We start from the raw sequence: 14520 nt of genomic DNA on the forward strand, positions 1-14520 counted from the left end.
GTATGGGAGCCCCCCTTAAATATTCATTTTATTCTGTTTTTAGTATTTGTTGTTATAGCGGCAACAGAAATACACCATCTGTGAAAATTTCAACTGTCTAGCTATCGAGGTTCATGAGATACAGCCTGGTGACAGACGGACAGCGGAGTCTTAGTAATAGGGTCCCGTTTTTACCCTTTGGGTACGGAACCCTAAAAACCGGCCAAGTGCGAGTCGGACTCGCGCACCTAGAGTTCCGTACGTTTTACAAGCTTTTATTTAACTTGCAATTTACCTACTACCTTTTTTTTTTTTTTTTTTTTTTTTTTTTTTTTTTTTTTTTTTTTTTTTTTTTTTTTTTCGTTGGAAAAATGCTTTATGCATACCCACACCCTCGGGGGAGAAAGTGCGGGTTATGTGGGACTCGGCAAAAGGCGCCACTACCCACTAAAAAACCAACGGTATGCCTGCGCGCCGCCAATGGGGCGTGGCCACGGGTTCTCTTAAGTACGCAACCGTGACCACGCCGGCGCCGCCCGCCACTACCACATGCAGCGGGCCCTTCTCTGGGGGGGGGGCTAGGGAGTAACTTCTAGCCCTGCCTCCTCAGAAGGCGCGTGGGCACACCACGCACGCCTTCTCTGCGAGGCCTATGTAATGGGCAGCGACGCCCCCGCGCCGCTGCCCAGACCTCGCTAGGTGGGGGGGAGGAGATGGGCATACGCCCTCCTCCGAGCCCCTGCGCGCTTGCGGCGGATCGGGTGCGAGGCTGGGTCGGCCTCCCGTTCCCTCTCCGCTGCCTCCTTCTGCGACATTACATCCTCGCAGAAGGAGAGGACCGCTTTCCACGACCTCTCGTCGGCGACCATAGCCTTAACTACGGCCGGCAAGGAGAGGTCGTCCCCCACCACTGCCATGAGGTCACGGCGCTGCCCCGCCCAGGCTGGGCATTCCTCCAGGGTATGCTGCGCCGTGTCCTCGCCGCAGCTGCACTGGTGACACTCGGCCGTCACCTCCCGTCTTGCGAACCGGTGCAGGTAGCTCCCGAAGCAGCCATGACCCGTGAGCACCTGCACCAACCGGAAGGTTAGCGAGCCCCGCTCTCTTTCCAGCCAGTCTTGTAGGACCGGCCGGACCGCCTCGACAGTCCTGTGTCCTCCCTCGCGCCCAGCTAGTTCTTCCTCCCATTGGAGGACGATGGACTGCCGGACGAGGAGCCTCTGCGCCTCTACTTCCCTGGGCGCAGGATGGTACTCCTGGAGCCGGAGGTCCCTGCGCCACTCGTACAGGGCCGCTTGGGCCTCCGCCTCCAGATCCCAAGGAGGCGTTCCCGCTAATAGGCACGCCGCATCATATGAGGTGGTGCGGTACCCGCGTACGACGCTGATGGCCATCGCCCTCTGAGCCTTCCTCAGCAGGGCGACATTTCGGGCCACCAGAGTCACCGCCCAGATCGGCGCCCCGTACAGGGCCATCGATCGCACCACCCCCATATACAGACGGCGGCTCGCAACCTCCGGCCCCCCGATGTTGGGCATCAGCCTCTTCAGTGCGGCCGATGCTGCCATTAGTCGGGGGGTCAGGCGGGCAAAGTGCTCGCGGAAGCTCCAGCGGGAGTCGAGGACAAGTCCAAGATATTTCATGTTGGACTCTACCTCGATTCGAGTGCCACCAACGACGATGCTGGATCCTGCAGGTGGGGCCTTCCGGGCAGCGTGGAAGCAGAGCGCCTCGGACTTGTGCAGCGCCACCTCCAGACCCAGCATCGTTATGCGTCTCACCACCTGTGCTACCGTCACGGTGGCGAGGCGTGCTGCTTCCCGGTACGAGGTCCCCCGGGAGGTGACTAGCGTGTCGTCTGCGTAGCAAGTCACACTTGACCCCGGGAGGAGCTCCCCCCGCAGCACCCAGTCGTATCCAATGTTCCACAGGAGCGGCCCTAAGACCGAGCCCTGTGGAACACCGCACGATGTCTCCCACCTTGTCAGCCCGCCGCCCCGGACCGGATACTCCACACACCGCTCCGAAAGGTAGGCCCCGACTATTTGACACAAATAGGGAGGCACTTTATGGTGTTTCAGCGCCTCCCTAATGCACGACCATGGCAGGGTGTTAAAGGCATTGGCGATATCCAAGGACACCGCCAGGAGAACCCCACCATGGTCAACCGCCTCATCCGAGAGGGCTTTAATGCGCGCGACCGCATCTACGGTCGACCTGCCCTCTCGGAATCCAAACTGGTGTTCGGACAGGTCAGGTCCTACTCCCCGGAGGTGCTTGATGATGCGACAGCAGATGATACGCTCGAAGAGCTTGTCGGCCTCGTCGAGCAACACGATCGGACGGTAGGCTGATGGAGAGTCCGCGGGACGCCCATCTTTTTTAAGGAGGACGAGCCGGCCGGTTTTCCAGATGGTCGGAAATCGGCCGGACTGTAGACAGGCATCCAGTAGCCCGCGGAATCTCTCCCCCAGGGCCCGCAGCGCCAGAGCGAGAACGCGTCCCGGGATCCCGTCTGGACCCGGTGCCGTGTTTTTAGCTTTTAGCCTCAGCACGGCTGCATCTAGCTCTGCCTCCGTTACCGGAGGCACCACGACTTCCGCAACCTCATACCCTACGAGCTGATGGGGAGGTGCCATTGCTGGGGGCTGGTGTTCCGGTCTGTTCGGGAACAGGTTGGAAACAACCAGCTCCAGCAGTCGAGGCTCGAGACTCTCCGTCAAGGGGGGGGCCCAGGGGCGTAATTTGCCCCTGACCGCCTTGTACGGCCTCCCCCATGGATCTCGGTTTAGCGTCTCGAGAAGCTCCGCTCTGGCGCTCGCCTTCGCCTCGCAGATGGATAGCTGCAGCGCCTTAACCGCCTCTCTATAGGCTCTGTACAGCCGCGTCTCCTCCACGACGTCTCGGGTCTGCCTTCGTCGGCGGCACCGTGTGTACTGGCGTCTCGCCCTGTTGGACCGGGATCGGAGTTCTTCGATTTCTCGAGACCACCAGTACACTTGGCGCTTCGGAGGCCGTGGCTTGGCTCGTGCCATACCTGCGTCACAAACTTGTGACATGGCTTCTCGAAACCAGGCTGCCTCTTCCTCGACCTCCACAGGCTCGGAAGATGTTGTCCAGGCCTGGACGAGGGACGCTATCTCCACCGCTTCACGATCTAGGCTGTTCAGGGCCCATCGAGGGGAAGGGTTCGCAGCACGGCCATTCGGACGACGATCCGTGTCTGTCGTGCCTCCGGAAGACGTGGAGACATCGAACCGGATGTACAAATGGTCTGATAATGTCTCCACCGTCTCTAGTACTCTCCAGTCACGGACACGGGTCGCGAGTGCCGGGGTCGCGAACGTAACGTCCACAATGGACTCTCCCTGCCAGCGCACGCAGGTGCTGGCCGACCCTTGGTTCAGAACCGACATGCCGGTCATCGTCGCCCACTCCTCAAGAAGATCTCCACGAATATCTGTTGCGGGACAGCCCCAAGCCGTGGATTTGGCATTTAAGTCCCCCGCGACAACTACCTGGCGCGGTTGGGTCTGCCCAGCGAGAGCCGCTAGCTGGCCGAGGAAAGCTTCGAACTCAGAGACTCTTCTATTGGGGGAGAAGTATACCCCGATCAGGGTGATTTCGCCCCAGAGGACAGCCACATACCCTTGACCCCTCGCCAAGGTGGACGGGGGCGGTATGCCCTCTGCCTTTGTTATAATGGCCACTACGCCGTCTAGGTCCGCGGCCCAGTTATGGCTGGGAGGGACATAGTACGGCTCTGCGACCACGGCGACATCTATCGACCACTGCACCATGGACTGCAGGAGGAGATCTTGAGCCCCGGCGCAGTGGTTTATATTCGCCTGGAGGACCCGATTAAGTGACTTCGTCATTTTGTCGCATTAATCAGGCCCTCTTGTGCAGCCGGCGGCGCTGACGCTCCAGGGGCGCTTGGTTTGCTGGCCTCCTTCTGGGACGCGCGTTTCGGGGCTTTAGCCCCCGTCGTGCAGGTACTGCTGCCGGCACTGTGGTCGGCAGGTTCGCCCGCTGCAGCGCACAGAGTGCAGTGGGGCGCGGCGGTGCAATCTCTGGCCCGGTGACCGCATTGACCGCAGCGGTAACATTGGTCGCTGCGGTCGATTTCTGAGGTGCACCCCTTCCTAACATGGCCAGGCACCAGGCAGCGGTAGCACCTCAGGGGTCGGGACTCCAGCAACTTCACGTTTGCCGAAGCCCAGCCGACTAGGAGTCGCCCCTCAGCCACTTTCTTAGCGGCTGCTACGGGGCAGCGAACCCACGCTGTACCCAGGCCTGTTGGCGTACGGGAGATCCGGCCAACATTCACCGCATCTAGAGCACACCCGCCACCTTTCGCCACGGCAGCGGCGAGCTCTTCTTCTGAGACCGAGTCATCCAGGCCGGTAATGCGCATTTCCGCGCATTTTACCGGCCTAGCGATGCGGACGTCGACCTCATTCAGCGTCTCCCTCAGCTTGGCAGCAAGGGAGTCTGCTTTGTCGCCGCTGGTGGTGGCTGGGCCCGGGATCTCCAGGATTGCCGCCCCTGTCACTGCCCTGCGGAACCTCAGACCGGTGATACCGAGCCCGGCCAGGGAAATTTTGGACTTGGCCTCCGTAATCACCGTTTTGTAGGTGACGCCCCTCTCTTCTGCTCCCATCTGAAGGGTGAGGACTACGGCTGCTGACCGTGGGGCGCGAAGTATCGCCTTGGCCTTATTGCGACCCTTCCCTTCTTGCGCTTTCAGCGGTGCCGGACGTTGTTGTGGCTTCGCTGTCGTCGCTGCTCCAACGGGAGTCTTCTTTTTACCCCGCTTGACCACAGTCGTCCAACGCCCTTCAGAGTCAGGCACTGGTGTCTGCCGCCGTGGTTGCTGGACTTGGGAAGCGGGGCCAGGAACACTCGTAGGAGGCTTTTTAGGCCCCTCCTTCTTTTTCTTCTCCTTCACGGTCCGCTTTGCACCCGATGGGTTGGTAGTAGCTGGGGTGCGACGGGGCGGAGAGCTTCCTGCTTTGGAAGGTACGGGAGCAGTCGACGCCTGGGTAGGTTGCTGTGGGAGCAGTCTCTCCTCCAAGGCGCTCAACCTTGCACCCATCATGGCACTCACCTTGGTCACGATGTTGCTCTCTAAGTCGCCTTGCTCCCGAGCAGGTGATGTCGCCGTCTCTTGGCGCGTCCCTTCGAGGCGCTGTTCTAGGCTAGCACGCAGGTCGCCCATCTCCTTACGGAGCTCGGCCATTTCCGCCTTTAGGCGAGCGTTTTCGGCGGCGAGCCTCCTCGTCTCATCGGAGACAGTCCGGCCACTCATCTCGCCGACTGCTTCCCGGATCGCAGCCACAGCCTCGTTCAGGATACGTATGTACGTGCCCTTTAGGTTTTTGGACTTAGTGGCCACGTTCTTGATAAGCCCCAGACTATCATGCACTTGCTGGTTCAGGGCCATTGCTGTGCGGTCTTCGTCGTCTGACCCACTTGTCGTCCCAAACGATTCCGGACGACGGGCAAGCCGTCTTTGGGTCACTTTTTTGGACGCGGCCCTCAGGTCTTCTTCGGTTTGCAGCTTAAGCTTCAGGAGTTCAGCCTTCGCCTTGGTCAGCCCTGCGTGGAGTGCCGTGGTTGGTCGGCGTCCTCTTCCTCGCTTGGAAGGTCCCGAGGCGGACTTTCCTTGCTCCGCGCGATCGGAAGCCTCTCTGCTCGGCGATGCTCCCGTTTCACTACCGCTGCTTCGCTGCCTCTTTCGTCCTTCGGACAATTGGGCAGTTAGCGAAGCGTCGGATTCGGCGGTTTCCGCGTCGGTTGGCACCGGAGAGAAAAATACTTCGTGCCCTGGGAGGTCACCCACGTCTATTCTCCTGGGGGAGAAGAACTCCTCCCTGCCAAGAGAGGGGACCCTTTCTGCAATGCGTTCTGTTCGCACTGCGGCTCTACGTCTCTCACTAAGCACCCTAGCTGGTTCGGGTGGAGAGCGTACAGAATCCACCGCCGCCCCCGGAAGCATGTCTTCAACATAGCGCACAAGGCGCCCTTGGGCATTCCGAAGTGACCGGAATCCATCTTTGGGGGGACTGGTGGGGGCTTCTGCCTCTACCGGACCACTATCTTCACCATCACCCCCTCCTTGCAGCCTCAAAACCAAATCACTCTGCAGATCGGTGTCCATGAAGTATTTGCCAGTGTCGTCGTTTCGGAATCTCGAGTGGTTTGCCCCCCCAGAATACGGAAGGCGGCATGTCGCCACAGCACGGGCTCTTGCCCGTCCTGTGGCGACATGGAGGATTGGAACCTCCTGGGGTAGTTCTCCATTTTCGTTTCCACTCATTTTGTTTGCTATTTTTAAAGAGGTATGCCCCTCCCTGACGCTTGTGACTGGACTCCCCCCAGCCACGCATCCCGTCGGCACGTCAGACACACCTTGGGATTGGGGTGATTTTTATAGTGGTTTTCTTCCACATGATTTCCCTCTCAGTGAGCGAAATCCCCGGCCCACTCAATGTGGGTTACGGGTCGCCCGACGATGGCCGAGGCCACCGACCGTCTGCCGACTGCAAGACGGATCTGCCGCGCTTAGTGGCCGAAGCCACTCCTACTCCTCCCCCCGCCAGGGGGAATTCCTAATGGGTCCCATCAGCGTCTCAACAGGGGCCTTGTGGCTCACACTGTGCTCTCTGCTACTCAGAGGGACACGCGGAGCCACCCGCCGTGTACCGGGGTCGTCTGGCCCTTCATCCCAGGCCTGTCCGATATGGGAAGCCCTATTCGCTATAGCCCCGGGAACACTAGCACCGCTACGCAGCCATTCCTCAGGGTATCAATCAGGGAACCGCTCCGCGGGCGAAGATCCGGAATTTGTCCCCCCGCAGCCGCCATTGGAGGCCGAGAGCCCCCCAGACGCGCAACAGATGCGCGCGGAATCCGATGCGCGAGCCTCCCGATCCACTAACACCGCCGACCCGCCCGGAGACATGGATCTGCAATTGGGTTTCACAGAAGCCCAATGCACAATCCTTCCAGACAGCTAGGCAATGTCAGAAAAGCAGAAGGCTCCCCAATCCAGAAACCACACACATCCATGACGCGTCAGGGGCCCCTCCAGTCCCCTCCAGCGTCTACGGGGGGAGAGTCCCGGACGTTCGCGCGCAAATCAGTGACCCGATTGACACCACATACACTCTCATGGCTCCTCCTCTCTGCTCCGGCCTAAGCCACCTATGGCAGCTCTTGCCATAGGTGGCTTAGTAGAGCGCCAACTCCGTCCCAGTGGGACCTGGCGTCTCGCACTGTGCCCTCTGCTGGTTTCAGAGGGACACGCGGAGCCGCCCCCCGTGTGCTACTCTTAGTCTGGCCCCTCTCCTCAGGCCTGTCCGGCTTGGGAGACCCTATCCGGCATAGCCCTGAGGGTCATTGGAGCACGCAAGCCCCTTCACCACGGCAAGGTGACAGCATTCGAAGGGGAATTTTTTACCTACTACCTAAGTTAATCAACTGTCGAGCTATCACGGTTCATGAGACACAACCTGGTGACAGACAGACAGACGGACAGCGGAGTCTTAGTAATAGGGTCCCGTTTTTACCCTTTGGGTAATTTCTTGATTCTTCGCATTGATAGTTCTGTTATTATATGTACGTAGGTAAGATATCCATGCCACAGCCCATTTTGAACGCATGCGAAAATTATTACCTATTTAATGTATTATCATTTTTCCGGAAATGGTTTAAACATTTAAAATAAATGTTGATATTCTTCTTCTTCTTCTTCCTGCCCTTATCCCACGTTATGTGGGGTCGGCACAACATGTTTTTCTCTTCCATTCTCCTCTATCTTTCGTCACCTCAGCACTCACTCCTTTCTTTTTCATATCCTCTTTCACACAATCCATCCATCGCTTTTTGGGTCTACCATACGCTCTCCGTCCATCAACATTCATCCCTAACATTCTTTTGCCTATATGGCATTCGTCCCTCCTCATCACATGCCCATACCACGCTAACCTACTACTTCTTATCTTCTCCGTTACTGGTGCTACTTTCAAACTTCCCCTAATATACTCATTCTTGATCCGATCCTTTCTCGTCACTCCACACATCCATCTCAACATTCTTATTTCCGCTGCGTGCACTCTTCTTTCATCCGTCACTTTCATCGCCCAGCATTCTGATCCATACATTACAACAGTTAAATGTTGATATTACTTAGTCACAATTCAGTTTTTGCCGATGTTTTTCAACAAAGATAGTAAAAATATCACATGTAGTTTAGGATTAAATCAAGTTATATTATTTAGTATTATACGCAGAGGCTGACCATATCATAGTTACTGTACGCAATGATTGTCTAAGACATACATATTATCGTAAAAAAGAAGTGTGTGTTCAGACCCCTGAAGCTAGGCTACGATTGCTGTGAAATAACTATTGAAGATTCGTTGCCTTCAATGTTCGATCGCTTACAGCACCGCCATTAATAATCTTATATGCCTACCCACCCCTTGCACCTTTTCATGTCTACCATGAAAGACGGTTATCGTCAATTAAATAGTTTTAAAATATAATTTTGGGTTTTAATGAGTATATTAAGGCCCCGTAATGTACACTACGATACAGTGTGTGTACCTTCACTATGATACTTTTTATATTGTACCAATGTTTAGAGAAAGATTCATGGTCATTTTACGCTTTTTAGGGTTCCGTACTTCTAAATCACTTATGTATGTCTGTCTGTCCGTCTCTTATAACCGATTTTCTACGAAACTACTTGAAATTTTAGTTGAAATTTGGTAGACGTATGTAAGTTTGTAACCCAAAGATGGATATGTAACGTAAACAAATGAATTTTAAACATGGCGGTCACTTTTGGGTGGTAAATGAGAAAATTAAAAAATAAAGTTTTTCAAACTATATAGTGTTACATATAAAATGAAAGAACTCATTGTGAGAATTTCAAATATTATTTTTTTGTAATTTTAAAATAAATAGTTTAGAACTTATTTAAGAAACTTGCTAAAAAATTACCACCCCCCACCCCTCCTGTTTAGGTCTCTCAGGAGGAAAATGGAAACTAGCGTAATTTATTTTTGGACATAACTATATCAAAGATAGATATAACTCCGTAATGGATGGATACAGTCTAAGGAAAAAACGTGCCTCGAAAATCAAGAAAATTTGATTCTCGTTCAGCAATAAAATTATGGGCCTCTAGGGCTCTAGGCCAGACACGGTTAGAGGGAGAAATACCAAATGCTCTTAGAGCACGACGTTGTTCTGTGGTTATTGTAGTTGTCTCGTAAAACCGATAGCTGGATTTTATGAGAAGCACGTGGACTACCGGCCGTTGACTCCAAAATGGTGGTTAAACACGCTTTGAGATTAATTCTCCATTCACTGCACACTACCACATTAGATTACTGTATAATAAAGCTATCGATATTACACTTTAAACAATGTTAATGAGCAAAAAAGAAAGGAAGTAATCACAAGGCTACTATCAAGATGGCGTTCGAACCGGAAGCCATCTGAACAAGTCTCTTTTTTTTATGAAATAGGAGGCAAACGAGCAGACGGATCACCTGATGGTAAGCGATTACCGCCGCCCATGGACACCCGCAACACCAGAGGGGTTGTAAGTGCGTTGCCGGCCTTTAAGATGGGAATACGCTCTTTTCTTGAAGGTTTGAAGGTCATATCGGTACGGAAATACCGCAGGCGACAGTTCATTCCACAGTTTAGATGTGCGAGGCAGGAAGTTTCTAGAGAAACGCACAGTTGAGGACTGCCAACCATCTAAGTGGTCTATTGTCATCTATTGGCGCTAGAGTGGGTGTTCAGATATTTTTGATCACCTCGTCCGCTCCGATATATCTGACGGCGACTGTGCCACATACCTGTATAAGATGTAGGTTCCCGTTGTCGAGCCTGGTGCCTCCCACCGTGTAGTCCTCCGGGGTCTGGTTGAAACGCAAATGTACGAGCAACTCGCCGCCTTTGAGCGACGCGCCGACCAGCGTCTCCTCGGTTTGACCGTACCTTTGTAATAGGGATGACACATGTTGAATTTTATAACAAAATCTAGTAACATAGAGCAAATGAGCAATATATCACAATAATGTAGATATTAAAATAATATATGGAAATAATACAAAAATCTTAAGTTTCAAAATTGAAGTAATTTTTTAACTTCCAAAAAGGAAAAAAGTAAGAGTTTCGATTCCTTACATTTTATCTATAAAAAGATTGTACAGCAACTATACACATAAACGCAATATTTCACGCAATTTTCTTGTTTTGTCCGTACATTCAATATGGGCTCTCAGTGACCTTGACGTCACGTTCACTTATGGTTTTGTTAGAAGCGTTTCGCGAGTGAAGTACGACTGTCGGACTTTGACTATCATTTCTGACTTTTATATTGCTTTAATGCAATGGGTCCCGTATAGACATTTGAACAAAATAAGGCTGATCGATTGATACCATTAATGAAAATTTGATAATTAGACGCCTTGTCGGAGATCGGATAACTTTTTGACAGTGCGAGCCAAGCGTACAGGTCTTGGCAACATTTTAAAAGAAAATTTGGTCGAATATAACATATAGACCGCGGGCCAGGAACATATTTCCATGACTAATCGCCTCTCGGGCGAAAACTCGTATAGTGGTTAACGGCTATGTATGATGAACCCTCGTGAACGTCAGCTGCCACTCCGTTGGTGGGTTGAGGAATGGCATCAAATAGTCTATAAAAAAATTTAGTCATCGCCTCCCGCTTGATACTTTGTCAGATGATAGTTTAGATTCTATTGTGAATAAACAAAATCGTCAGCCGATTGTATCGCTGTTGGAAGACCGTCAGCTGGTCACATGAACATGTAAAAGAGAAAAATCTTTTCAGTCATCGGCGTCATCGCCTCCCGTTTGATACTTTGTCAGATGGTAGTTTAGATGCTATTGTTAATAAAACAAACCGTCAGCCGGTTGTATCGCGGTGGAAAAACTGTGTTACGCGTTTCGGTGGCTGCCATTCGTCAACCCACCAACGGAGCTGCAGCTAACGTTCACGAGGGTTCATCATACATAGCCGTTAACCGCTATACGAGTTTTCGCCCGGGAGGCGATGACTGACGAAATTTGCGCCTGGCTCGCGGTCCAATACCTCGGCATGGAGCCCAGGTAGAATATCTGTCCGGTGGGCTTGCGGGTCCGTATGAACATGGATATGTCCAGTGCGGCGTGGACGGCTCGGCGCGCGCTCTCGCGCACCGCCACTGTTACCACTGAATGTGGCGTCGCGGATTCTATATAACATACCTCGGCATGGAGCCCAGGTAGAATATCTGTCCGGTGGGCTTGCGTGTCCGTATGAACATGGATATGTCCAGCGCGGCGTGGACGGCTCGGCGCGCGCTCTCGCGCACCGCCACTGTTACCACTGAATGTGGCGTCGCGGATTCTATATAACATACCTCGGCATGGAGCCCAGGTAGAATATCTGTCCGGTGGGCTTGCGGGTCCGTATGAACATGGATATGTCCAGCGCGGCGTGGACGGCTCGGCGCGCGCTCTCGCGCACCGCCACTGTTACCACTGAATGTGGCGTCGCGGATTCTATATAACATACCTCGGCATGGAGCCCAGGTAGAATATCTGTCCGGTGGGCTTGCGGGTCCGTATGAACATGGATATGTCCAGTGCGGCGTGGACGGCTCGGCGCGCGCTCTCGCGCACCGCCACTGTTACCACTGAATGTGGCGTCGCGGATTCTATATAACATACCTCGGCATGGAGCCCAGGTAGAATATCTGTCCGGTGGGCTTGCGTGTCCGTATGAACATGGATATGTCCAGCGCGGCGTGGACGGCTCGGCGCGCGCTCTCGCGCACCGCCACTGTTACCACTGAATGTGGCGTCGCGGATTCTCGGGTGGAATATAACATACCTCGGCATGGAGCCCAGGTAGAATATCTGTCCGGTGGGCTTGCGGGTCCGTATGAACATGGATATGTCCAGCGCGGCGTGGACGGCTCGGCGCGCGCTCTCGCGCACCGCCACTGTTACCACTGAATGTGGCGTCGCGGATTCTCGGGTGGAATATAACATACCTCGGCATGGAGCCCAGGTAGAATATCTGTCCGGTGGGCTTGCGGGTCCGTATGAACATGGATATGTCCAGCGCGGCGTGGACGGCTCGGCGCGCGCTCTCGCGCACCGCCACTGTTACCACTGAATGTGGCGTCGCGGATTCTCGGGTGGAATATAACATACCTCGGCATGGAGCCCAGGTAGAATATCTGTCCGGTGGGCTTGCGGGTCCGTATGAACATGGATATGTCCAGCGCGGCGTGGACGGCTCGGCGCGCGCTCTCGCGCACCGCCACTGTTACCACTGAATGTGGCGTCGCGGATTCTATATAACATACCTCGGCATGGAGCCCAGGTAGAATATCTGTCCGGTGGGCTTGCGGGTCCGTATGAACATGGATATGTCCAGCGCGGCGTGGACGGCTCGGCGCGCGCTCTCGCGCACCGCCACTGTTACCACTGAATGTGGCGTCGCGGATTCTATATAACATACCTCGGCATGGAGCCCAGGTAGAATATCTGTCCGGTGGGCTTGCGGGTCCGTATGAACATGGATATGTCCAGCGCGGCGTGGACGGCTCGGCGCGCGCTCTCGCGCACCGCCACTGTTACCACTGAATGTGGCGTCGCGGATTCTATATAACATACCTCGGCATGGAGCCCAGGTAGAATATCTGTCCGGTGGGCTTGCGGGTCCGTATGAACATGGATATGTCCAGCGCGGCGTGGACGGCTCGGCGCGCGCTCTCGCGCACCGCCACTGTTACCACTGAATGTGGCGTCGCGGATTCTATATAACATACCTCGGCATGGAGCCCAGGTAGAATATCTGTCCGGTGGGCTTGCGGGTCCGTATGAACATGGATATGTCCAGCGCGGCGTGGACGGCTCGGCGCGCGCTCTCGCGCACCGCCACTGTTACCACTGAATGTGGCGTCGCGGATTCTCGGGTGGAATATAACATACCTCGGCATGGAGCCCAGGTAGAATATCTGTCCGGTGGGCTTGCGGGTCCGTATGAACATGGATATGTCCAGCGCGGCGTGGACGGCTCGGCGCGCGCTCTCGCGCACCGCCACTGTTACCACTGAATGTGGCGTCGCGGATTCTATATAACATACCTCGGCATGGAGCCCAGGTAGAATATCTGTCCGGTGGGCTTGCGGGTCCGTATGAACATGGATATGTCCAGCGCGGCGTGGACGGCTCGGCGCGCGCTCTCGCGCACCGCCACTGTTACCACTGAATGTGGCGTCGCGGATTCTATATAACATACCTCGGCATGGAGCCCAGGTAGAATATCTGTCCGGTGGGCTTGCGGGTCCGTATGAACATGGATATGTCCAGCGCGGCGTGGACGGCTCGGCGCGCGCTCTCGCGCACCGCCACTGTTACCACTGAATGTGGCGTCGCGGATTCTATATAACATACCTCGGCATGGAGCCCAGGTAGAATATCTGTCCGGTGGGCTTGCGGGTCCGTATGAACATGGATATGTCCAGCGCGGCGTGGACGGCTCGGCGCGCGCTCTCGCGCACCGCCACTGTTACCACTGAATGTGGCGTCGCGGATTCTATATAACATACCTCGGCATGGAGCCCAGGTAGAATATCTGTCCGGTGGGCTTGCGGGTCCGTATGAACATGGATATGTCCAGCGCGGCGTGGACGGCTCGGCGCGCGCTCTCGCGCACCGCCACTGTTACCACTGAATGTGGCGTCGCGGATTCTATATAACATACCTCGGCATGGAGCCCAGGTAGAATATCTGTCCGGTGGGCTTGCGGGTCCGTATGAACATGGATATGTCCAGCGCGGCGTGGACGGCTCGGCGCGCGCTCTCGCGCACCGCCACTGTTACCACTGAATGTGGCGTCGCGGATTCTATATAACATACCTCGGCATGGAGCCCAGGTAGAATATCTGTCCGGTGGGCTTGCGGGTCCGTATGAACATGGATATGTCCAGCGCGGCGTGGACGGCTCGGCGCGCGCTCTCGCGCACCGCCACTGTTACCACTGAATGTGGCGTCGCGGATTCTATATAACATACCTCGGCATGGAGCCCAGGTAGAATATCTGTCCGGTGGGCTTGCGGGTCCGTATGAACATGGATATGTCCAGCGCGGCGTGGACGGCTCGGCGCGCGCTCTCGCGCACCGCCACTGTTACCACTGAATGTGGCGTCGCGGATTCTATATAACATACCTCGGCATGGAGCCCAGGTAGAATATCTGTCCGGTGGGCTTGCGGGTCCGTATGAACATGGATATGTCCAGCGCGGCGTGGACGGCTCGGCGCGCGCTCTCGCGCACCGCCACTGTTACCACTGAATGTGGCGTCGCGGATTCTATATAACATACCTCGGCATGGAGCCCAGGTAGAATATCTGTCCGGTGGGCTTGCGGGTCCGTATGAACATGGATATGTCCAGCGCGGCGTGGACGGCTCGGCGCGCGCTCTCGCGCACC

At 55.0% G+C, this 14520-nt stretch overlaps 1 protein-coding gene across 1 annotated transcript in view; it reads right to left on the reverse strand.

Annotated features, from left to right (window-relative positions):
- LOC134754724 (protein crumbs-like) overlaps positions 1-11205 on the reverse strand; it is a 66028-nt gene extending 54823 nt beyond the window's left edge. The window contains exons 1-2 of the mRNA XM_063691058.1: positions 11126-11205; positions 9861-10002 (exon numbers count right to left, since the gene is read on the reverse strand). Of these exons, the coding sequence (XP_063547128.1) occupies positions 9861-10002; positions 11126-11184 (201 nt within the window). The 5' untranslated portion in view covers positions 11185-11205. The remainder of the gene's footprint in view (positions 1-9860; positions 10003-11125) is intronic.
- Between the last annotated feature and the right edge of the window lie 3315 nt (positions 11206-14520).

The sequence above is a fragment of the Cydia strobilella genome, chromosome Z (genome assembly GCF_947568885.1).
Source record: "Cydia strobilella chromosome Z, ilCydStro3.1, whole genome shotgun sequence".
NCBI lineage: Eukaryota > Metazoa > Arthropoda > Insecta > Lepidoptera > Tortricidae > Cydia > Cydia strobilella.